At 47.2% G+C, this 24,072-nt stretch overlaps 1 protein-coding gene across 16 annotated transcripts in view; it reads right to left on the bottom strand.

The window, feature by feature from the left end:
• The window catches only part of FBRSL1 (fibrosin like 1), an 863,567-nt gene that overhangs the window by 97,408 nt on the left and 742,087 nt on the right, over positions 1–24,072 (bottom strand). For all 16 annotated transcript variants that reach the window (XM_066609681.1, XM_066609673.1, XM_066609675.1 and 13 more), the window contains one exon: positions 5,297–5,342. In XM_066609681.1, coding sequence (XP_066465778.1) covers positions 5,297–5,342 — 46 coding nt within the window. The remainder of the gene's footprint in view (positions 1–5,296; positions 5,343–24,072) is intronic.

Here is a 24,072-nt window from a genome sequence, read left to right as displayed (position 1 = left end):
AAGAAGTGATGTCATTAAACAGGTCATAACCAAAACAAACACTTTTTTCTCACTTAGGAACTCATTAGCTACAAATGACAAAAGAGAAAATATACGAATCTTGATCATATTTCAGCAGTAACACCTCAGCACTACACAGCAACTGAAAGCCTGAGGGCCGTATAAAAAGCTTCCGCGGGTCACATCCGGCCCCCGGGCCTTATGTTTGACACCCCTGGTCTATAGTAATGAATTGTCTGCTCCTCTTCCTCCACTGGCTCTGCTGGCAGAGGAAGAGGGACAGGCATTTAGTTAATATATATAGTTGCTACAGAACCTGGAAAAGCCTCCTGGAACCCTGAAGTGACATCACAAGAGGCAAAGACCTTAGAGAAGACCATACAGGTCTATATGCTGTTAGAAGAAAAACACAGAAAATCACTACTCTAGATCAGGGGTCTCCAAGCTTTTTGGCCAGAGGGGCGCATCAAACGTCTGGCACGGTTTTGAGGGCCGGAAAAAAAAAATTAAATATAAAATTTATATAAATAAATTAGAGATGGAACTTAGATGTGTGAATAAATGAATGAATGGGCTCATTCATTCAACCTCTCTGGCCCTTAGAACACCCTCCAGATGCAACCAGAGCATGTTTGGCAAAGTGGGCCAGGGGCTTTCAGGGGATAAGAGACTGGTTGCGGGTCGGATAGAGGCTGGCCGCGGGCCGCATCTGGCCCCCGGACCAGGGTTTGGAGACCCCTGCTCTAGATAATACTGTTAAGGAATCCTACATATCAATGGGCTGCATGTCTATGTGTCAATGCCCAAAAGTTGGTCAACCTAACACCACTCGTCGTTGCAAGCGATAATCAGGAAACACAGTACTTGTATAATTAAGGGCCCAATCCTTTGCATGTCTACTTAGAAGTAAGTCCCATTATAGTCAATGGGACTTACTCCCAAGTATGTGTGGATAGGATTATAGCCTAATTACCTGACACAGAGGAGGCCTGACCCTCTTACATACTGGGGCAGCCCCTTTGCTAAGCTACTACTTTGGAAAGGTACAAGTGGGGCAAGATTAGTCTAACACTGGAGGGAGTCAGGGTGGGGCTTGAGGATTCCATCAAGGACCCCTTCCCTCTATTATCGTTTGCCCCACATTCAACCACTGAGGTAAAGGCAGGCCTGAATGAGATGTCTTGGACATGTGCTGCTTAGATTTCATTGAAAATGTGGGAACGGCTCCTCATTATGGTGCTCAATTCCTCGTGTTGACTACACCCTGCTCTGCAGCCTGAGATCCAGCTAGGATCCTCCCATTCCTGGTCAAAAGTCCAGAGCCAGGATGATGTAATTGTTCAGGAGTTGGAGTTAGACCTGGAAGATGCAGGTTCAAATCCCCGCTCAGACACGAAGCTTCCTGAGTGATCTTGGGCCAGTCTCTCTCAGACTCAACAGGGTTGAGGAAAAGGTTGTTGTGAGGACAAAAAGAGGGGAGGAACCATTTACACTACACCACCCTGAGTTCCTTGGAGGAAGGGTGGCACAAATAAAATAAATGAATGAATGAATGAATGAATGAATGAATGAAAGTCGCTCTAGCTAGCAGCTAAAAGCACTTGTGGCCCAGTAAACCAGCAGTTCCCAAACATTTCAGCAACGTGACCCATCTCGTTCTCTCCAGCGGGTAATGATGCAAGCGATACAACTTGCATACAACTCATGCAGCCATACAACTTCTAGATGCTTCTGCAGGCCATTCTGAGGTCTGTGAAGGTCAGTAGAGTGGGTTGCCCGCCCTACATGACCCGGAAGAGGCCTCCAGGTCCTCCCAATGCCTCCTGAATGGTTCCGATTTGGAGCCAATCGGAGGCAAAGACAGGTGAGGGGCCCAGCTTGCGACCCAGCATGCATGGACTCATGATCCATCAGTAGGTTGCAACCTACACTTTGGGAAATGCTGCTGTAAAAAAATGTCTCCTCATTGATGAATTCTATGCCTCTAAGGCAGAGAAGGGGAAGACGCAGAGGCCTCTCAGAAGCCAAATGGCTTGCCCAGGGTCAAACTGCAAACGGCAACGGGGCAGCACCGAGGTCTCTTCCCTATTGCACTCATTCCCCTAGACCAGGCTTCAGTGCCACTGTGTATGTTCGGGGCGGCTTTGCCCAGCATTCATTTCCACTTCACTGAGAGCCTGCCGGGAGCCAGGTGAAGTAACCATCCATTTCCAAGCACTCCCACGCCCCCAGCCCTTCTTGAAATAATAAGGTATTCCTACTGAAACAGCATGCCCAATCTCAGGAGGTTTTGCATTTCTAGTTTTTAAAATGATTTACACTGACAGTTTAGCTCAGCGGGAAAGGAAAGGGAAAGGGGGGGAAAAAGACACCAGAGAAGACTCAGTCCCCTTAAGGCAACAAAATTATGCAGCCCTGTTCTTCCTTTCGGGATCAGACAAGCAAAGCAAACCTCAGAGTCCTCTCTGAACAAGAAAACTCTTTTGCTGGCCTGAGGCTCTCTTCAGTGGTCAAGAGGAGAATAGAAGAGACCACAAAAGGACAGAGAAGGAGCTTCAAAGGGGCTGCCAGCTGCCAGCCCAGTGGGCCAAGCACTTGTGGATCACCCCAGGCTGACATTTTCTATAACGTATGTTTCCCATCTGTACGTTGCTGGACCTTTGGTAGCCCTTAAGGCTCTTGGGGAAAGTTAGCGGGGTGAGAAAGTATATCCCACAGAAGACCTCTCAGGACTCTGAATTATGGGCATTTTGCAGGTTCAAACCAGCCCTCTTTCCCATCTGCCCTGCAGTAAAAAGCTCGTCTTTCAGACATACGGGGCTGGGAGAAAAGAATGTGAAAGAGAGCCTGTCTGAGAGGGCCATGTGTGAGAGAGCGAGGTGCCAACACAAACAGCCTTTTCTTATTTGTCCATTGATTTATTTTGCAAGGAGGATGTCTTAGAAAGGCCTCACTCCCTTTTGCACCAGGAAGAAATGCCTGAAGTGAGACAAATCACTCTTGTGCCAACAAATACTCATTGATCACCACCCTCAGACATACGGACTTCTGTACTTTTGGATTTGAGTACTATTTCCTGGCAGAGAGAGAGAGAGAGAGAGAGAGAGAGAGAGAGAGAGAGAGAGAGAGAGAGAGAGAGAGAGAGGCTGAGGAGGGAAGAGGAGGACCCTGTTGGCTCAAAGCCCTTCTAACAAGCTATGGCCCCAGCTTCCCAAACTCACTGGCTGCGCAACACCCCCAGTGCTGCAGAAGCCATGCATGGTTCACAGAAGTGACAGCATTGCTATTTACTTCCAGGTACGGAGACCTCGCGTGCCGCTTTAAACAGCAGTAAGGGGGTCATCGGGGCAGGTGAGCAGGAGGGCCCTTCTTTGCCTCTTCCTGCTGTTTGAAGCAGCACGGTGTGGCAGCAGGCGGCCCACAACACCCCAGGGCATCATGACCCACACTTTGGGAACAACTGGGTTTGATCATCAAGGACAGATTGGATCAGGGCTGTCCAAAGTTTTTGGCAGGAGGGCCACATCAGCTCTCTGACACTATGTTGGGGGCCCGGGGGAGGGGGGAGAATTAATTTACATTTAAAATTTGAATAAATTTACATATGTTTACATAAGTGAATATATTGAAGATGAACTTATATGAATGAATGAAGGTCTATACAAGGCCTTGCACAAAGCAAGGCTGGCCTTTCCTTTGCTGCCGCTACTGCATCACAGACATGAAAAAGCAAGCAGTGGAGGGAGCCCTCATCTCACAGCTCATGCGAGAGGTCAAACAGTAGTCCTCACTCTGAGAGCAGTTGCGTCGGGCCAGTGTGGGCGCCAACAAATCTCCAGAGGGCCAGAGGCTCATTGGAGACTGGGGTTTCCCTGAGGGCCGCATCGAGAGGCCTCGAGGGCCACAAGTGGCCCCAGGGCCGGGGTTTGGGCAGCCCTGGATTGAATCAAGGCACCTTCCCAGATACGCCCACTGGAAGCTGTCTGCTTTGGAAAGTTTTGTTCCAACCAGTTCAGGTCTGTTTCAAGTTGGTTTTCTTTTAAATTTGTATTTCAGTAGTATAAAACAAAATATGCATAATTTTCTAATGTAGGTGTTCTCAAACTTCTCAGAAGCAACTTCACAAATCTGGAAGTAAACTGGAAGTGACGTTACAGCTGCTTCTAGAGACCTGTGAAGGCCTTCTGAAGCCTGTAGAGTTCCAGTATGGCTCCAATTCTGTCTGGATAGCTCCAATTTGGAGCCAACTGGATGCAAGGACGAGTGGGAAGATCAAAACCAGGGTCCATTGGACACTGAGTTGTGACCCACAGCTTGAGAAACCCTGTTATCTACATATGCCGGACTTCTTCCTATGTATGCTTCCCCCACTCTCTCCCCCCCCTTTAAGAGATACAGCATGGGTGGTGCCAATGGTCAGACCCATCTGAGACCAGGGCATGACCCAAATAAGAGTTGTGATCCTCCAGCTGAAGGTACAGCAGTGTAAGGTCACTGATACACCATTGTATTTTTAGACTGTAGACCAGAGTGGAAAGGAGAGGCATTAGAATCACAGCTGTATACTGTAGCTCCCTGTATCTATGGGTCCCATAGCCACGGTTCCTCCTATCCACGGTTCTCAAATTCCCCCCTCCCATCATGCTCATGACACACCTCTCTGCCATCCACTTCCTGTTAGGGCTCCTGCTGTTGCCTCCTCTAGCGGTCCTCTAGCACAGTGGTTCCCAACCATGGGGTTGTGACCCCCCAGGGAAACTGGGACCGCTGCAATTCCCCCTTAAGGGGAGTGGCTACGGCGGTGACGGTGGCATCTCAGAGATTGTGCCGCTGAGAAAAAGGGTTTTGTTTATAGTGGCTGGGGGTAGCATCAGCCATCTGGATCATGTGGGGGTCTTGCAGCCCCCTCTGTGGGCCTCCCTGCTGCTCGAAACAGCTACGAGTCTAGGTTCTCCCTGTCTGCTTCCTTTTCCAAAAAGCTTCTATTTGCAAAGAATTTGCAGATGGTGTGTCATGAGAGCAACGGAGGGATCTGAGTAGGGTTTGCTACTATCGGCTGTTTCAGGTATACACAGTAGTAGCAGGATACTACTACTGATAGCAGTAGCAGTAGTAGCAGTAGCAGTAGTAGCAGTAACATATCCCCCATGGATATGGGGAGATGCCTGTAGTGTGATTGTGGTTGACAGAGAATAGACAATACACCTTTCAAGTTCTGTGCCCTAGAAAAATGCTTTCGATGAACAACAACAAGCTAAGACAAAGACCAGGAAAGTTCTTCTTCAAAATCACCTACCTTTAGTTGCTGCAGGGGAGAAGAGCTTCTGTGAGCCTTCGGAAGCCTGAAAAGAGCAAAAGAAAAGGGGGTTGGTTGAATCCAAGAAAGACAATGTTAGGTTGAATCCCTAACATTTCCCAACAGCAAATAACCAATCAATCTGAGCTTGAAGACTGCAGTTACGGGTCACACCTGGAGGGTGCAATGTTGTACCATTGAAAAGGAACAGCGGGCTGGAGGAGGGGTGGGAGGTGTCGAGGGTGGTGGGAGGGAATGCAATAAAAACAGGGCCCAGAGCTTACAGTCTCCCAGCTTATTCAGGCAACCTTGCAACGCACTGGATTACTTTACAGTATACCCTTGCTATTGGTGGATCTGAAATCTGAGGATTTAGACTCACTGGGGATGCCGTGGATACTGGGGGAAAGACACTTTCTTCTAGTTTGCTCATCAAACTGGAATGGCCACGGATTCACGTATCCACGGATTTGCAAGGGGTCCTGGAACGGATCCCCTGCAGATAAAAAGGGCAGGCCTGTATTCACAATCCTTCCCCCCCCAAATAAAAGAGCAAACGAAAAGGCACCCAAGGTAAAGTCACAGGCATTTCAAAGCCTCTTGCCTTGAAAGGGATCCTTATCTCTGGCGGAATATGATGTGTACAAAAGACAGACTGGGCAGCACTGAGACAGAGGCCTATTTTGTACCAAATCTCATTCCAGCCTCACCAGCTCAGCCAATTATTAAGCAAAGCTGCTTCCAAGCCGCCTTCTGCTTTTTGAACGCCATCCATGCTGTATTTCTGCCCTGGGAAGTAGTTAAGAAATCCAATTAACCTAAACCTTGTAAACAGCTTCACGGTAATCGAGGTCACTGGGATTCAGCCAGGATGATAACAACATACAGTTCTTTTTTTTTTTTTTTTTTAAGGAAAAAGGTCCATGTAAATAAAGCTTTTTCAAACTCTGGTTTGAACAATCTCTCTCTCTCTCTCTCTCTCTCTCTCTCTGTGTATGTGTGTGAGTGTTTTCCACCACTGTGAAGCTGAAACAGCTCAAGGTACTAAGTACTACTGCGAAACATCCCTTGTTTCTAAGAGATGCAACATCTTGTGGATTAAATGATTAAACAATTAAAATACTTTTTTATTTACAAGGGTGCTCCAAATTCATTGGTCAACAGACATAAAGATTTTTTCCCCCAAAATAATTCTTGATGGAAGCATCTGTGCCGAGTCCACGCCTCTGAACATCTCCCAGATGCTACTAGAAGTTGCTGAACTCAAAGTAGCTTCTGGTTGCAACTGGGAGGCCTTCTGAGGAGGGTGGGAGGCAGGTGTGACCTCTGGAGGGCTGGGAGCAGCCCCCAGGTGAGTAATTGGGGTGCCCTGTGGGTTCCAATATCTGCAGATTACAGTATCAATTGGGGGGGGGGAGCCTGGAACGAATTCTCTGTGGATTCTGATGGCCCACTGTATACACCACAACAAAGTTTTATGCTTTACCCATTTCTGCCCAGCCCATAGGTGTACACATTTAATCCCCATTGTGCATATGCAACACTGAGCAGAAATGCTTAAAAGATACCATTCTGTTAAAAGTTCTGTTGTGTTTTTTTTAAAATTAATTCAACTCATGGTTGAGCTAAGTCGATTTTCTTTCCAACTGCACTTATTTTATTCTGCTGCTCTCTCGGTCGTTTGCATTACAAAGGTCCTGGTAAATTGTCCTGCAACACTACAGATTTCATTGCCAGAGATTTAGGAAGCAAAATAAACAGCAAAAAAACATCACCAGATTTGCTATAAAAGGATCAGTGGACTCAAGGGGGGGAGGTTTCCTCCCCTCCAGGCCTCACTGCTACTTGGGCTGGGCCTTTCATGGGCAGTGAAGAAAAGAATTCTAGTCTGGTAGATTTTACCTCTGAGTGACAAGGGGTTACAAGCTGTACAATCTTATTGAATGCAGCAGTAGCAATTTTTTTTTTTTTTTAAGATAGACAAATGGGAACCAAGCCAATGGGTGAAGAGACAGAACCTGCATGATAAGAAAATGTTGAGCTATCTGCAGCCCACAAGAAAGGTGCCTCTGGTCAAGGAACAAAATCACCCTTGAAATCCTTTGAGAGACGAAGCATCTCTTGGAGATGAAATTCTGTGTTGGGTTATGATGCTTAAATCACCTTTCACTGCAGGAGTGAAGCAGAGGGCAGCCATCACTCCCAGCCCAGCCTTTGGTTATTTATTTACTGAACACGAAGCTCACCTTGCCAACAAGCATATAAAATTGCTCTCGGGAAGACATTTTCCCATACATTGTAAAACAAATCTCTCTCTCTCTCTGTCAGCAAACCCTAAAAGAAAACTACTCAGTGGCATCGCTAGGGGGTGTGGGCCACACCAGGTGATGCATACCAGGGGGTGGGAAATGACACCACTACTGGCCAAAAATTTTAAAATCTTGGCTTTGTCGAATAATACCATCATGTTATATAGCATTCAATGTGTAATTTCATGCAGAACACAATGAAACCAACTGTGTTGAAATATTTCTCTTCTATCAAAAGCTAGAGCCAAAAAACCAGCAGGGGCAAGAGCAATGGTGCATCACCATGCCCAACGCCTGGGGAAATGCCCCACCCACAGCAGTTCAGAAAGAAAAGAAGAAAATATTTCTTTACCCAGCGTGTAGTTAGTTTGTGGAATTCCTTGCCACAGGATGTAGTAATGGCATCTTGCCTGGATGCCTTTAAGAGGGGATTGGACAAATTTCTGGAGGAAAAGTTCTCATTATGGTTCATTCATAAGTCATGTTAGGTATGTGCAAGGTAGAGGTAGGCTGCCTCTGATTGCCAGATGCAGGGGAGGGCACTAGGACACAGGTTGTGTCTAATGTCTTGTGTGCTCCCTGGGGCATTTGGTGGGCCACTGTGAGATACAGGAAGCTGGACCAGATGGGCCCTTGGCCTGATCCAGCGGGGCTTTTCTTATGTTCTTATGAGGGTCCATCATGGGGGCACTGGCCTCCTGCACCGGGTGAGGCAAACCCTAGTGATGCCACCAAAACTACTGCATCTGAATTCTTCAATAAGCCTAGCATGGCTGGGGTGTGTCTCTTATTTGGGGTGCAGACGCAAACACCTCCCAATTCCAGCCCAATGAACACAAAATATAAACCCACATGGAAATGGACATCATATTTTCCATCCCTATTAGCTCCCACCACCACATCCCTTCCATTCCTCTGCCTTGTCTTCTTTGTTGAATTATAGACTGTACACCCGCCAGGGCAGAGGTCTAACCTCTTGTATTTTGTTAAGCACAATGTACGCAGACAGCCTTTGATTATGAGTTTCATCATTAACTAGCAAAAACTGCATCAAGGACAGTCGGATGTTTGATCACCCAACATATGCTTCTTCTGGTGCCAACCCTGCCATGTTTCCCCTGCCATCTGCCCCTTATTGCAGCAGCATACCCTATTGCTCTGCTATATATTTATCTAGCATCACCCCACTATAGATAGTGCTATAATACATAATGTGAAAACATCAAAGAGACAACACAGGGAGGGGAAATGGATGTGGGGAAGGATATGTGATTCTTTCCTGTACATTCAGTCTTAATTATAGAACAGGATGGTGTCTAAGGAATTTGACAAAGACTTTGCAAAAACATGGGGTTTCAAGGAATGATTTAAAGAAAGGAGCTGGCATCACAGAGAGATTGTGGAAGCAGGATGCACAAAGAGCAGAAAGTGAAAAATGGTGAGAGGCATTTGCAGGACCCCGGACAGCTATGGGGGGTGGAGGTGAAAGAGGGAGGGTCACACAGATGGGCAGGACCATGAAGGGTTTTGAAGGTAAGCTTATGCCCCACAGTAAGGGTCAGTGATGCTTATCATCAACTCTGCTGGCATGTGCACAAATTGCTTTGAAATCCGAGCATGTACTGCTAGTCCTCGGTATCCATGGGGGATCTGTTCCCGGACCCCTGATGGATACGGAAACCAGTGGATAACCAAATCACTGAGCCACCAGAAGTTGTCTGGAGGTGTCCTGAGGCACAAGGGGACTGCGCATAGCCTCCTCTCGCTTCAGAAGGTTTGCCAGAGCTTTCTGAAAGGCCCTTCTGGTTTAGCGAAAAACCGGAAGTGCATCTTAAAAGTCTCCAACAGGCCTTCTAATGCACAGGGAGGTTGCACATAGCCTCCCCATGCCTCAGAATGCCTCCCTCCCGATGTCACCGGAAAGTACAATGAGGCTCTCCTGACCTTCGTTGGGTCAAATTCGCAGGTCCCAAACCTGTGGATAAGGAGGGTCAACCTGTGTCCATTTTTGCAGCAGCATTAGAAACCACAGCAAGAGAAAGCAGAGGGCCTGCAGTAGCCACTAACGATGTGATTTTACTATTCACTGTTCCTCTAGACCAGGGGCCTCCAAACCCCGGCCCGGGGGCCAAATGCAGCCCCCAGCCAGCCTCTTGTCTCCTGAAAGAGGACTGAACACTTGACTGAAAATGACCAGAGCTGTGCTCTGATTGCATCTGGAGGGTGTTCTGAGGATCAGAGAGGCTGAGTGAATGAGCCCACTCATTCATTTATTCATTCATCTAAGTTCCATCTCTTATTTATTTATTTATATTTTATAGTTAAATTTTTTTTCCAGGCCTCAGCACTGCCCCAGATATTTCATGCGGCCCTCTGGCCAAAACATTTGGAGACCCCTGCTCTAGACACTACTTATCACTTATCAGCAAAAACTGATTCAAACCTGTACAAACCAGGCAAGCTGCTGTCTATGCTGCTAGTATCTACAGTTCCTGCAGAAGTGAGTATCCAGATCTTCCCCCCCCCCCCTTATCTGTGCTGCATAAGAGGAACATATGTAACACCAACAGGACTTTTTCACCATGAATCACTGATCACATGAACCTGAGTCACTGGTGTGGGCTCTTTCACCCTGACTTCCTAAGGCGTTAACTCCAAGGACAGGGTGTCATAGTGCAGTTGACTTTCCTTATCTGACCAAAATCAAGTCATTGTCATTCACCTATCAGTGTGTTTACAGGACTATACAACACCAGTAGTCTTAAACTGCAATGGCTTTATTTGATTTTGTGAGCGTCACTGATAACTGACTCCGTTTGCACTTATCTACTGCAAATGGGGAATTGCCCAGTTTCATAATGCAAAGCAAAACATCAGTGATCCTTGCCCAGGTAAAGGAAAAAAGGGGAGGGAGATAAAACAGAGAAGGACGAACTAGAAAGAGAGCTTCACTCACAGCTACCAGTTGCAATGTGTAGTTTCAGATATCTCAACCCAGTATAGTATCATAAATTAACCTAACCATAAATTAAATATGTTAACCTTGTCAGGTGAGCTCTGTGATGGATATGAGCCGTTGGTGGGTGATGTCACCCCTGGACTGATCTAGTAAATATATACGGGAGCAGGATATTCATATTATTCCTTTGTGACATAAACTACTTTTTTGTTGAAAAGCAGAATGATGATGATGATGATGATGATGATGATGATGATGATGATGATACCTGCCCTTTTGGGACAGGTAGCCATTTAATTATTTAATGTTTGTAAACAAAAGCTTCATGGATAGCTTTCTGTTGTTGAAAAGCAATACAAAGGGACCACAATACTTGTGTGGGTTTAATTTCAAGACTCTGTGCTGATACAAAAAAATGAATGCCCAGGACCACTTGCAAAATGGAGTAAAATTGCAAAAATTGCATAAAGTTATGTAAATTGCGTCAAAGTGCTGGAAAATGCAGGCGCAGGGAGATGAAAGTGCTTCCAAGAGCTGATTCCAGATCTGATTCTGCTACAGCAGGATATGTGGAATTTTTTTGTGGGGTGGTGGGGTTTTTTTTCCGGTGGGAATACATTTCAATCTGTGGGTGGTTGAACCCATGGGTACGAGTCCCACGGATACGGCGGGCCCACTATATATATTTTCTTAACAACAATAATAAAACCTGATCCCAGTCCAAAAATGCAACTAGCAAAACTGAAACCCCAGGCATCTTATCACAATCATGGAAAGCAAACCACATGGCACACTTTGGCTGCTGAAGAAGTGTCTTATAGCAACAGCAGCATGACATCCTGGCTACGAGTAATATATGAGGGGGCAAAAGAATAGCTACACATTTTTCCATTGAAGAAAGATGGAACCAATGATATCAAAGAGGAGATCTGCGGAGCAATACACAGTCATTTTTTTCCCCAATTCAAAAAAGGTTTTCAAAATGATAGCGGAACAGAAAGGGAGGAGTCAACATTGGGCATTGTTTACCACAGAGTCAATGGTTGATACCCGTCACACCTGTGTACCCGTGTTCTATACAGAACAATTGCAGCAGCAACAAACTGGCCATTTCAGGGAGTGACAGCATTTCCCCAGGGCACATGGACCATGCATCAAAACAAATGTGCATTTTTTGTGCAAAACCGTGACAGAGCAAAAAGGTCCATTGTGCACCTTTAGCAATGAGCAAAAATGAACACTCAATACCAGTGGTCTTCAAATGTTTTAGCACTGGGACCTGCTTTTTAGAATGACAATCTGTTGGGACCCACCAGAAGTGATGTCATTATCCTGGAATTGATGTCATGGCAGGAAGTGACATATAGGCTTCAAATCTAAGCTGCAATCAGACGAAGGTTCCATTACACAGTGCACTTGCGTTGTTATTTTGAATAGCTTGGAATTCAAGCATTCCAGCTTGGAAGTCAAAGCAAAAGGCAGTCTTGGATCCTTCTCCAACCGCACAGCCCTTCTCCCTTTCCAGCATCCCATCTTCCCACCTATTCAGGGCAAAACACCAGGCCTCTCACCCACCGACAGCCTGCCCTGCCCAGCAGCTCTGTGCCGTGTTGTATTTTCAACGGTGGCTGAGCTTGATGCTATGCAACACACCTGAAACTGGCTCATGATCCACTAGTGGGTCCTGACCCACAGTTTGAGAAATGTTGCCTTACATCAGTTTGTCATAGCAATTCTCCTTCTGCTTCTTTTGCTGTTCCCAGAAAAGCATTTGCATGTGTTCAGAGAAAGTCTGGGGGGTGGGGAGAGAAAGGGAATTAAACAATGGAGGAAGTTGGTGCCCTTCGTGTGTTAAAGTCCATCTACGACTCTGTATGTGCTGGCTTGATGTGGAGACAGTCCTATCAATCAGCAGATCAAGGTACCTGTTCAGGTGGTGGATTCTGGGTACCATTAGAGGATGCTAAGCTCTCAGCTCTGTACAGCCCAATCCTACCCATGTCTACTCAGAAGTAAGTCCCATTGCTAGGTAACTCACTGCCCATACACATGAATAGAACTGCAATCTTCATTTATTATAAAATTAGGACTGCACAGAAAACAAGGTATTTGAATCTTCCAACCAAAGTGTTCTGAGTTTATCCTTATCTAGCAGGAGAAGTAAAAGGATCCCATTTTCCTCTGCTCTAAATCCTTTTCCCTCCTGCCACAATCTGAACCAGAATCTTGCAAAATGGAGCACAAGGCACAGACTGACTTTGTGTACCCCTCCAGTGTTTTCTTGCTTTAATAAGACTTGCTTTCCCCCGTTGCCGGCTGATGCAGGCAGACAAGTCCCGCCTGAAGCTTTGGGGAAAGAAGGCACTTTGAGCTTTGCTTGTGCATTTGGTGTCTGTCCTTTTCCCTTGACTGCTCCCTTCTTTCATTTGATGTTAGATATCTCACAGCCAGAGGAAAGTCTGTTTGACTCAAGTTGTCACTTTTGTTAAAAGGCGGGGGGGATAAAAAAAATCCTCCACCCCCTTCTCCCTGCTGAAGAAAGCTGAGGGTTTTCTCCAATTGTGAAAGGACAAGGTGGAAAGAAACACATGAAGACAATTTCACAGTATGTTGAGGAATGGTCAATGTGCTTCCCACCACCAATGTGGAACAGAACTTTCAAAGTACAATTCCAGGTTTCTCCTCTCTCATGGAGTTGGCTCTTCTCCCTTCTCCTTTCAGAGCTTGCTTTCCAGGGCAGATGGCAAATCTATGTTGCTTCCATTCTCCCCCTGATTCCTATGGAACAAGTACAGGCATCCCCTGGTATCCACGGGGGATCTGTCCACGCCCACCCCAGTGGATACCAAAACAGCGGATACCAGAGAACCACAGACTTAACAGCTGTCGGATCTCTTCTTGGAAGGCCCTGAAGGCTGATTGGTGTGACCTGGAAGCAGCCTCTGGGATCTCCCAAGAAGAGGCCTGAGAACTTGGCCACAGAAGACATAGATGCAGTGGGCATGGGGAGAAGCGGCAGAAAACTGTGGATAAGTGAATCCATGGTACAGGATCTGAGGATACAGACAGTCACCTGTATTCACCCACATAGACGATTCAGCTCCAAAAAGGATTGGAAAAGTGGCTAAGTGGATCTGCTCTTCTACCCCCTTTTCCCCTGGGGAAACATAAGGCTCTCCAGGGACCCCAATCTTCACCAGGCAAGCCAGAAACTTGATAGCTTATCCCTCACCAACAGGTAACACTGTTAAATCTGTGTTTGTATTTATAGCGAATGGTGGAAGCCACAAACTACAAAGAACATCCTTTTCTCCCTAAAGGCAAGTACAAAAGGGCATAATATCTCTGCTGCGTTCCTTTCCATTCTAGCCAGCTGCAGCAAACTAAAATGTGCCACTGTTTTTGGATGGAGTCACAATTCAATGGCTACAAACCACCCAAAACAAGAGCAGCAGAGGTGCTGGGGGTCTATGATTATCCTTTTTCCTTTGACCCAGCTTAGAAACTGGTGACTGGGGGGGACTCTCCACACTTGCTTGGAACTGAAGTTATGAACACAGAGATGAACACACCACTTAGACCAGTGGTTCTCAAACTGGGGCGTCATGACGCCCCAACCAGAGAGCCCTGGTCTCTGCCTACTTAAGGGGGGGGAGGATTTTGTCGCTTTGGACAGGAGCAGTTGCTTGTTGAGACTTACCATAGCCTGCAGCAGCCTCCGCTGGGCTCCCCAACATGCGGAGAATGTACAAATAACAATCGCAACCCACTTCTGGTTTGCAATCGTGAAACCAGAAGTGAGTCGCAATCATTATTTTGCCTGTCTCTGCATGTTGGGGAGCCCTGCAGAGGCTGGCGCAGGATTCCCCGCACCCCTGGGAGGCCGCTGAAGGCTGTCGTAAGTCTCAGCAAGCCCCGCGCACCTCCAAAGCGACGTGATTGTAGTGACTGCATTGCTGCCCCCCCCCGCAAGGACTTACAGCAGGGCGTCCCTGGGAGTTTGAGAACCGCTATCTTAGACCTTTGGTTTATTTGCTTTGTTTATTATTTGGTATATATAATCAGTACAGCAAACTCTGAGAATGCAAAGAACGTCTTACACCTTTTTCTATTTATGAGTTTTTAGTGCTTATGAAAAACAAGGCCAGATCCTTCCTTTCCCCCCAACCCCTCCAAGGGCCCAGAATGCCAAACATGGAAGAGGTCCGCTGGGATGAACCGCATCTGCTATTCTGGAATGAGCGAGGCCGCCTGGCTCTCCCCGCCTCCTCCAGCCATGAGCAAAAGCTTGGCTGACCCAGTGCTCTGGGAACACCGGGATGTCTGATAACGTACGGCTGTTATCACCGCCTAAGGGCAGAGGCCCTTTGCACTCCTGTGTCCATCCCTGGAGAGCTGTTGGGGGCCGACAGCCTGCCTGCCTCCCCCTTCCCCTCCATTAGCCATGCTTTTATGCCTCAGCTTCCCCTCTCGGAGGCGGCGGCTGTCTCCTGGAAGGAGAAAAGACTTTGCTTCCATTTCCTCGCTCCACGACTCCTTTAAGCAAGTGAAGAAGAAAAAAAACAACCAAACCACACTCCCCCCTCGCTGGAGGCCCCTGCAACTATGAATGCTCCCTTCAGCTGCGCTTACTGACAAGGTCCAGGGAGAAACACTTCCAGCTGTGCCTATTAAACACAGCCAGCGAGACTATGCACCAAACCACTGTGCAGCCTTGTTTATTTCAAATCAAAGCCTCAGTCCAGAGTTCTCAGGCAGCTACCATGTTTGTAGCAGCTTACATAAACACTTGGCTCTCTGTTCTTTTCACACCCTTCTCTGGGGCCTGGATTACATTTTTGATTGGTGCTTTTCAAAGCGCAAAGCTGTTTTCATTCATGCGGTCCCATGAGAGGCAGGCCATTAGTAGTCTCATTTTATAAATGAGAGCCAGGATGGTGTAGTGCAGTGATTTTCAATCTTTTCCATCTCATGGCACACTGACAAGGCATTAAAATGGTCAAGGCACACCACCAGATTTTTGACAACTGACGAGGCACACCATGCTGCCAATGGAGATTCACATCTCCCATTGGTCCTATTAATAAATGACCTTCCCCCAAATTCCTGTGGCACACCTTTGGACCACTCACGGCACACCAGTGTGCCATGGCACAGTGGTTGAAAATGGCTGGTGTAGTGGTTCGGGAGCTGGACTTAGACCAGGAAGATCCAGGTTCAAATCTCCGCTCAGTCAGGAAGCTTCCTAGATGACTTTGAGCCACTCAGGGCACAATCCTAACCCATGTTCCAGCACTGACATAAGGGCAATGCAGCTCCGAGGTAAGGAAACAAACATTTCCTTGCTTTGAGGTGGCCTCTTGAGTGTCCCCCAACTGCTGGATGCAGTACATGTCCCATTGGCACCGCTATGCCAGTGCTGGAAAGTGGGTTAGGATTTGGGCCTCTCTCTTTCTCTCACCCACCTACCTCACAGGGTTGTCGTGAGGACAAAAGGAGAGGAGGAACTATGACCACTCCCCTGGAGCTCCTTGGAGGAAGGACGGAATAAAAATGTGAAAAAATAACAATAAAATATGAAAGCCTGGCAGAGGAATGCATGTAAAAAGACTGTAACGCTTATCTGGGAGTAAGTTCCATTAAAGTCAGTAGGGCTTCCCTATGGGTGGACATGGAAGCCCCAGGAGGGCTTCCGCAGGCCTCCTAATGTCTTATAAGAGCCAGGGTGGTGTAGTGGTTTGGGATGCGGACTTAGACCTGGAAGATCCAGGTTCAAATCCCCCCTCATCCATGAAGCTTCCTGGGTGTCCTTGGCCCAGTCACTTTCTCTCAGTCTCACCTACCTCACAGGGTTGTTGTGAGGACAAAAGGAGGGGAGCAACTGCGTACACAGCCCTGAGCTCTTTGGAGAAAGGTGGTATAAAAATGTGAAAAATAAAATAAATTATAAGTCACTAAAAACATCACTTTCAGTTTCTCGGTGAAACTGGAAGTTGCATTATTTTTATTGCCAAACTCAGTTTGAGCCTGGAAGTCTGAGGGTCAGAGGACTCCACAGAGGCAGGCATTCTCTGTATCCACAGTTCAGGTAATCATTGGGGGGGGGGGGGAGAGGATTCAGGAATACAACCCCCATGGATACGGGGGCATGCCTGTATTTAGTTCAGACTACTGTGGGGACAAGAATTAGTGGATGAATCCCCCACTAAAACATTTGGTTTGAAAATCAGAAGGCAATTTTTGTCAAGATCAGAGATGCAAATGTTGAAGGTTCCAGAGACCGTGGCTGGCTTCCAGAGAAAGGACTAGGAGCAGCAGCATTCAAGATCATTCCCTACATACTGTCCTCCACACAATTCCTCTTTGGTTTTGCACTAAATTTTATTTATCAGGCAGCCATTTGCAGCCTGCAGCCCAGGCAGTGAAACAGATTGGCTTGTTCTTTTCTTTCCTCTCCCACCCAAGTTCTGTTTCTAGCAGGCAGTTACCATGTGTGTAAATATTTTTGAAGGGGGAACATTTCAAAGAAAGCTGGATTTTTGGGGGGGATTTTTTCTTGTGTGGAGAGATCTCTGCAGAGGGATGCCAAAGTGATGTCAAAGAATACAATTACTATGTTAAGTCCATGGAGGTTTGTTTTGGCAACTGTGGCAGACTCGTACAATTTTCACTGTTAATTTATCCCATTAAAATATTAACCTAGACAGTATTTACATACGGTTAAAAATGGCCAGATCATGTTTATGCCTTTCTGGTTTTTTGTACCCTGCCTCTCTGTCTGTCAGCTTCTGGCAAACCTAGAAACAAAATTTCTGCCTCTGGCTGGCTGGCCTGAAACACAATGGAGAAGTCCAGTTTTCTCCCTGAGCTGGCAAATAGCTGGAGGACCACCAGGTCTGCACAAACCTTCCGGCTAAGTGCTGGTAAGAACATTGGATGTTAACCCAAATCAGCTGGATCAAAGACAACAGAGGACATGGGCACCAACAAGTTATATATAAACGGCTACTGAGTAGATGAAGGAAATCAGGAATTTCAGAGCCACTGAAGTACAAAAGTGATGAAGGCTGCAATCCTAACCACACTTTCCTGGGAGTAAGTCCCATTGAACTCAATAGGACTTATTTCTGAGTAGACCTGAAAAGGATTGTGCCCGAAGTCAAGAGTTTAAACCAGTGGTTCCCAAACATACCTGGGTCACGATGCCCTTGCAGCCTCTTCTTCCTGGTTGAGCGGGGAGCTGTCATCTTGAATCTTGCAAGAACTAAGATGGTGGCACTCAAATGCCGTGAGATTTCGTGAGATTCAAGATGACGATAACCAAGTCTTGTGAAATTTGGGCACCACCACCTTGGATCTCACAAGCTTTTGCGAGATCCAAGATAGTGGCACCCGGGGAAAAACAGGTAGCAGGGGGGTGACCGGGGACATCCCATTAATTTAAGTCTGACTGATAAAATTTGCACAAACAGGGGCATTTACTCCTGAGAAATCTACATTATTCCTCCAAACGAGAACATCAGAGGGACTAAAGCATGAAGCAACTAAAATGAAATGAACTAAAATGAAGCAACTATAGGTCGGTTCTTGGCATCCACGGGGGTTCTGTTCCCAGAACACCCACGTATGCAGAAAACTGCAGATAATGACATCCATGGTCCAAACTGTTTTCGGAGGCATGTGACCTCCCTGCGTCTCAGAATGCAGAATGCTCCCAGTCTTCTGGTCCTCTTCAGATCCTCCAGACACAGGTTTGGAAGCCACAGTGGGTCAAATTCATGGGTTCTGAATCTGCAGGTAAAGAGGACCCACTCTATTTTTGCGTGTGGGTGCAATCTGCAAGGTACTCCTGAATTGGCATGGTTTCACCCTAAAACACTCCAGCTAAACCATCTAGTTGGCGGGAGTGCTACACCTATTCTTCAAAACACAGAAGGAACAGAAAGAGCTGTCTGCAGAACACCATGAGATGCTTTATAAATCAAAGGGCTGAGAGAAAGGGACAAGAGGGGGAGCAGCCAATAGCCTGAAAAGGAAATTTAAAACACACACACATACACACAGAGGAAAATGTGCAGACTGTCCTTCTTCCAATCTCAGAGCTGGCCTGCAGATCACAATCTCAGAACCCTCATTCCCTCCTCCCAGGAGGGACGTAGACATTTGGAAAAAATCACACCTCGTGTCTCCACTTCTGTCAAGCCGCGTAACATTGCAATGGCTGGCACTGATGGAGAATGCCAAGCAGCACTTGGCACACGAGAACAAACTCCCAACCGTGGTCCTTGCCAAGTACCTGCATTTATCATTGTAATGGCCTGCCAGACAGGCCTTGGCAAAAGATGAAGGGTGGGAGCGGAGGGGAGCTGGGAAGGAAAAGTGCCAGGGCAATGATGCCAAGTAATTCATTTTGGGCACCTCCTGCTATCACCACACCTGCAGGGGAACCTTAATTTTTGTTTCATCTTGGACTATTTATAGGAGCACCCAATCCCACTGGGTTAGAGTCATTCCCCCCCTCCCCCCCCAAATGAAAAAGTTTCAAGCCATGTGCCAGGAAGATAATGTGCTCTTTTTACCTATTTTTACTCTGACTGCTGTTTTTAGTATGTGTTAATATGTTTTTATTTGCTTTTAAATTGTTTTTAATATGTTGTAAGCCGCCTTGAGTCCCTTCGGGGAGAAAGGCGGGGTAGAAATAAAGTTATTATTATTATTATTATTATAAGAGATTTGCACACAATGTCTGGATTCTTTTCTGATTCTCTTTCCTCTTTGCGGCTTAAGTGTCTCTGCAGGTCTGGAAGGTTTTTGAGTAGCAATATATACAAGACAGGCAAGGAAAGAAGAAGAAGATGTAAACAGAGCACAGAGGTCATGTCTCCAAAAGGGCACTGAAAACACTTGGATAAGCAGTTTTTAATTAGCAAAGCCCCATTTGGCTTGAGTAACCAGGAAAAAGCCCATTTGTAGAGATCTTCTTTGACTCTGCCTATGACACCCCATAGTTGCATAGGGTGATATATGGGATCTATACTCCTCGGCGGGAGGGGGGTCGGGGGCTTCTTGTAGTGGGGGATTCGATTATTAGAAACATAGAGAGGGGGGTTTGCGACGGATGTGAGGACCACATGGTGACTTGTCTGCCTGGTGCGAAGGTTGCGGACATCACTTCTCGTCTAGACAGGCTAGTAGACAGTGCTGGGGGAGAGGTAGCGGCTGTGGTGCATGTCGGCACCAACGACGTGGGCAAATGTAGCTGGGAGGTCCTGGAGGCCAAATTTAGGCTTTTAGGCAGGAAGCTGAAAGCCAGGACCTCAAAGGTAGCATTCTCTGAAGTGCTACCTGTTCCACGCGCAGGGCCAGCTAGGCAGGCGGAGATCAGGGGTCTCAATGCGTGGATGAGACGGTGGTGTAGGGAGGAGGGGTTTAGATTCGTTAGGCACTGGGGAATGTTTTGGGACAAGCGGGCCCTGTACAAGAGGGACGGGCTCCATTTGAACCAGAATGGAACCAGACTGCTGGCGCATAACATTAAAAAGGTGGCAGAGCAGCTTTTAAACTGATCCCTGGGGGAAGGCCGACAGGAGCCGAGGGGCATCCGGTTCGGGACTCCTCATCCCTATGGGATGAGGATGGGGAGGTTAGAGAACAACAAGACAAAGGCAGGGTAGGAGAAGAAATTGGGAAAGGTAGGGTGATGGGATGTGATAGACGGTTTGGCACAATGAGAGGATGCGGGGACAAAGGAGCGAATAAGCAGCCCATCCTGGGGCATTCCGTGTATAAATGCTTTTATGCGAATGCCCGAAGTCTACGAGCAAAGGTGGGAGAACTGGAATGTCTGGTGACAAGGGAAAATATTGACATAGTGGGCATAACGGAAACCTGGTGGAATGCGGAGAATCAGTGGGATACCGCAATCCCGGGCTATAAACTCTACAGGAGGGACAGGCAGGGGCGTGTTGGAGGTGGGGTGGCCCTTTATGTTAAGGAAGGGATAGAATCCAGCAAAGTAGAGATTGAAGGTGGGTCCGACTCCACCGTAGAATCTCTGTGGGTTAAATTACCAGGCTTGTGCAGCGATGTAATACTGGGGGCGTGCTATCATCCTCCAGACCAGAAATCGGATGGGGACCTTGAAATGAGGAAACAGATCAGGGAGGTGACAAGGAAGGACAGGGTTGTAATCATGGGGGACTTCAATTATCCTCATATTGACTGGGTCAATTTGTGTTCTGGTCACGATAAGGAAACCGGATTTCTTGACGTGCTAAATGACTGTGGCTTAGATCAGCTAGTCACGGAGCCCACCAGAGGACAGGTGACTCTGGATTTAATTTTGTGTGGTACACAGGACCTGGTTAGAGATGTAAACGTTACTGAGCCATTGGGGAACAGTGATCATGCTGCGATCCGTTTTGACGTGCACGTTGGGGGAAGAATACCAGGCAAATCTCTAACAAAAACCCTTGACTTCCGACGGGCGGACTTCCCTCAAATGAGGAGGCTGGTTAGAAGGAGGTTGAAAGGGAGGGTAAAAAGAGTCCAGTCTCTCCAGAGTGCATGGAGGCTGCTTAAAACAACAGTAATAGAGGCCCAGCAGAGGTGTATACCGCAAAGAAAGAAGGGTTCCACTAAATCCAGGAGGGTGCCCGCATGGCTAACCAGCCAAGTTAGAGAGGCTGTGAAGGGCAAGGAAGCTTCCTTCCGTAAATGGAAGTCTTGCCCTAATGAGGAGAATAAAAAGGAACATAAACTGTGGCAAAAGAAATGTAAGAAGGTGATATGGGAGGCCAAGCGAGACTATGAGGAACGCATGGCCAGCAACATTAAGGGGAATAATAAAAGCTTCTTCAAATATGTTAGAAGCAGGAAACCCGCCAGAAAAGCGGTTGGCCCTCTGGATGGTGAGGGAGGTAAAGGGGAGATAAAAGGAGACTTAGAGATGGCAGAGAAATTAAATGAGTTCTTTGCATCTGTCTTCACGGCAGAAGACCTCGGGCAGATACCGCTGCCCGAACGGCCCCTCCTAACTGAGGAGTTAAGTCAGATAGAGGTTAAAAGAGAAGATGTTTCAGACCTCATTGATAAATTAAAGATCAATAAGTCACCGGGCCCTGATGGCATACACCCAAGGGTTATTAAGGAATTGAAGAATGAAGTTGCAGATCTCTTGACTAAGGTATGCAACTTGTCCCTCAAAACGGCCATGGTGCCAGAAGATTGGAGGATAGCAAATGTCACACCTATTTTTAAAAAGGGAAAGAGGGGGGACCCGGGAAACTATAGGCCGGTCAGCCTAACATCCATACCGGGTAAGATGGTGGAATGCCTCATCAAAGATAGGATCTCAAAACACATAGACGAACAGGCCTTGCTGAGGGAGAGTCAGCATGGCTTCTGTAAGGGTAAGTCTTGCCTCACGAACCTTATAGAATTCTTTGAAAAGGTCAACAGGCATGTGGATGCGGGAGAACCCATGGACATTATATATCTGGACTTTCAGAAGGCGTTTGACACGGTCCCTCACCAAAGGCTACTGAAAAAACTCCACAGTCAGGGAATTGGAGGACAGGTCCTCTCGTGGATTGAGAACTGGTTGGAGGCCAGGAAGCAGAGAGTGGGTGTCAATGGGCAATTTTCACAATGGAGAGAGGTGAAAAGCGGTGTGCCCCAAGGATCTGTCCTGGGACCGGTGCTTTTCAACCTCTTCATAAATGACCTGGAGACAGGGTTGAGCAGTGAAGTGGCTAAGTTTGCAGACGACACCAAACTTTTCCGAGTGGTAAAGACCAGAAGTGATTGTGAGGAGCTCCAGAAGGATCTCTCCAGACTGGCAGAATGGGCAGCAAAATGGCAGATGCGCTTCAATGTCAGTAAGTGTAAAGTCATGCACATTGGGGCAAAAAATCAAAACTTTAGATATGGGTTTAGATGGGTTCTGAGCTGTCTGTGACAGATCAGGAGGGAGATCTTGGGGTGGTGGTGGACAGGTCGATGAAAGTGTCGACCCAATGTGCGGCGGCAGTGAAGAAGGCCAATTCTATGCTTGGGATCATTAGGAAGGGTATTGAGAACAAAACGGTTAGTATTATAATGCCGTTGTACAAATCGATGGTAAGGCCACACCTGGAGTATTGTGTCCAGTTCTGGTCGCCGCATCTCAAAAAAGACATAGTGGAAATGGAAAAGGTGCAAAAGAGAGCGACTAAGATGATTACGGGGCTGGGGCACCTTCCTTATGAGGAAAGGCTACGGCGTTTGGGCCTCTTCAGCCTAGAAAAGAGACGCTTGAGGGGGGACATGATTGAGACATACAAAATTATGCAGGGGATGGACAGAGTGGATAGGGAGATGCTCTTTACACTCTCACATAATACCAGAACCAGGTGACATCCACTAAAATTGAGTGTTGGGCGGGTTAGGACAGACAAAAGAAAATATTTCTTTACTCAGCGCATGGTCGGTCTGTGGAACTCCTTGCCACAGGATGTGGTGCTGGCGTCTAGCCTAGACACCTTTAAAAGGGGATTGGACGAGTTTCTGGAGGAAAAATCCATTATGGGGTACAAGCCATGATGTGTATGCGCAACCTCCTGATTTTAGGAATGGGTTAAGTCAGAATGCCAGATGTAGGGGAGGACACCAGGATGAGGTCTCTTGTTATCTGGTGTGCTCCCTGGGGCATTTGGTGGGCCGCTGTGAGATACAGGAAGCTGGACTAGATGGGCCTATGGCCTGATCCAGTGGGGCTGTTCTTATGTTCTTATGGAGGCTGAAGTACAGTTGTCCTGTTCTGTGGTGTGGGGCTGAAGTTGATGGCCTGTTGGTGCCGCTGAAAGATGCTATGAAATGAGAAATGAAAGTACTTAAAAAAATCAAAAATCTAGGAAAATAGTTATAAATAGCAGCATCACTAGAAGCAGCGGCATCCGGGGCGGAGATGATGTCCAGGTTCAGGTCCAGGTGACCTCCAGGTTCTCCCAGTGGAGGAGCCAGCAGTAACTTGGTGATCTGGCTGCTGCCCCCCTTTGGAAGCTCTTCCTTTGGAAGCTCTTGTTGAGTTATGAGAGCCTTCAAAGGGAGAAGGGGGTGGCAGCTGGATCACAAAGCTGCCAAAACATGGAGGAGGTGGCAGCAGTGGCAGGGGAAACACTACATCCCCTTATGGCTGGTATCCGGGGTGGGCAGCCCCCTCCCCGCATGCTTGCCACACCACTGGTTACAAATCTACATGGGAGAGTCAGAGTAACTTCTGAGTATTAAGGTTCAGACAACAGCAACAACTTAGCATTTCTCGAACTTAGTGTTTCTGAAAGGAGGCCTCCTTCTGAGCCCACTCGCTGGCAGCCGTCTCTTCCACAGGCAAGCAGGCAGAATCCTCCCAGAGAGATGGCTGTGCAAGAGTCTGTGGATTGATGCGCTAAGCCAGGGGTGTCCAAACCTTTTGACAGGAGGGCCACATCATCTCTCTGACACTGTGTCGGGGGCCAGGGAAAAAAAGA

This window comes from Tiliqua scincoides, chromosome 14 (genome assembly GCF_035046505.1).
Source record: "Tiliqua scincoides isolate rTilSci1 chromosome 14, rTilSci1.hap2, whole genome shotgun sequence".
Taxonomy (NCBI): domain Eukaryota; kingdom Metazoa; phylum Chordata; class Lepidosauria; order Squamata; family Scincidae; genus Tiliqua; species Tiliqua scincoides.
The sequence above is the reverse complement of the archived record's forward strand: the minus strand, read 5'-3'. Positions and strand labels throughout refer to the sequence as shown.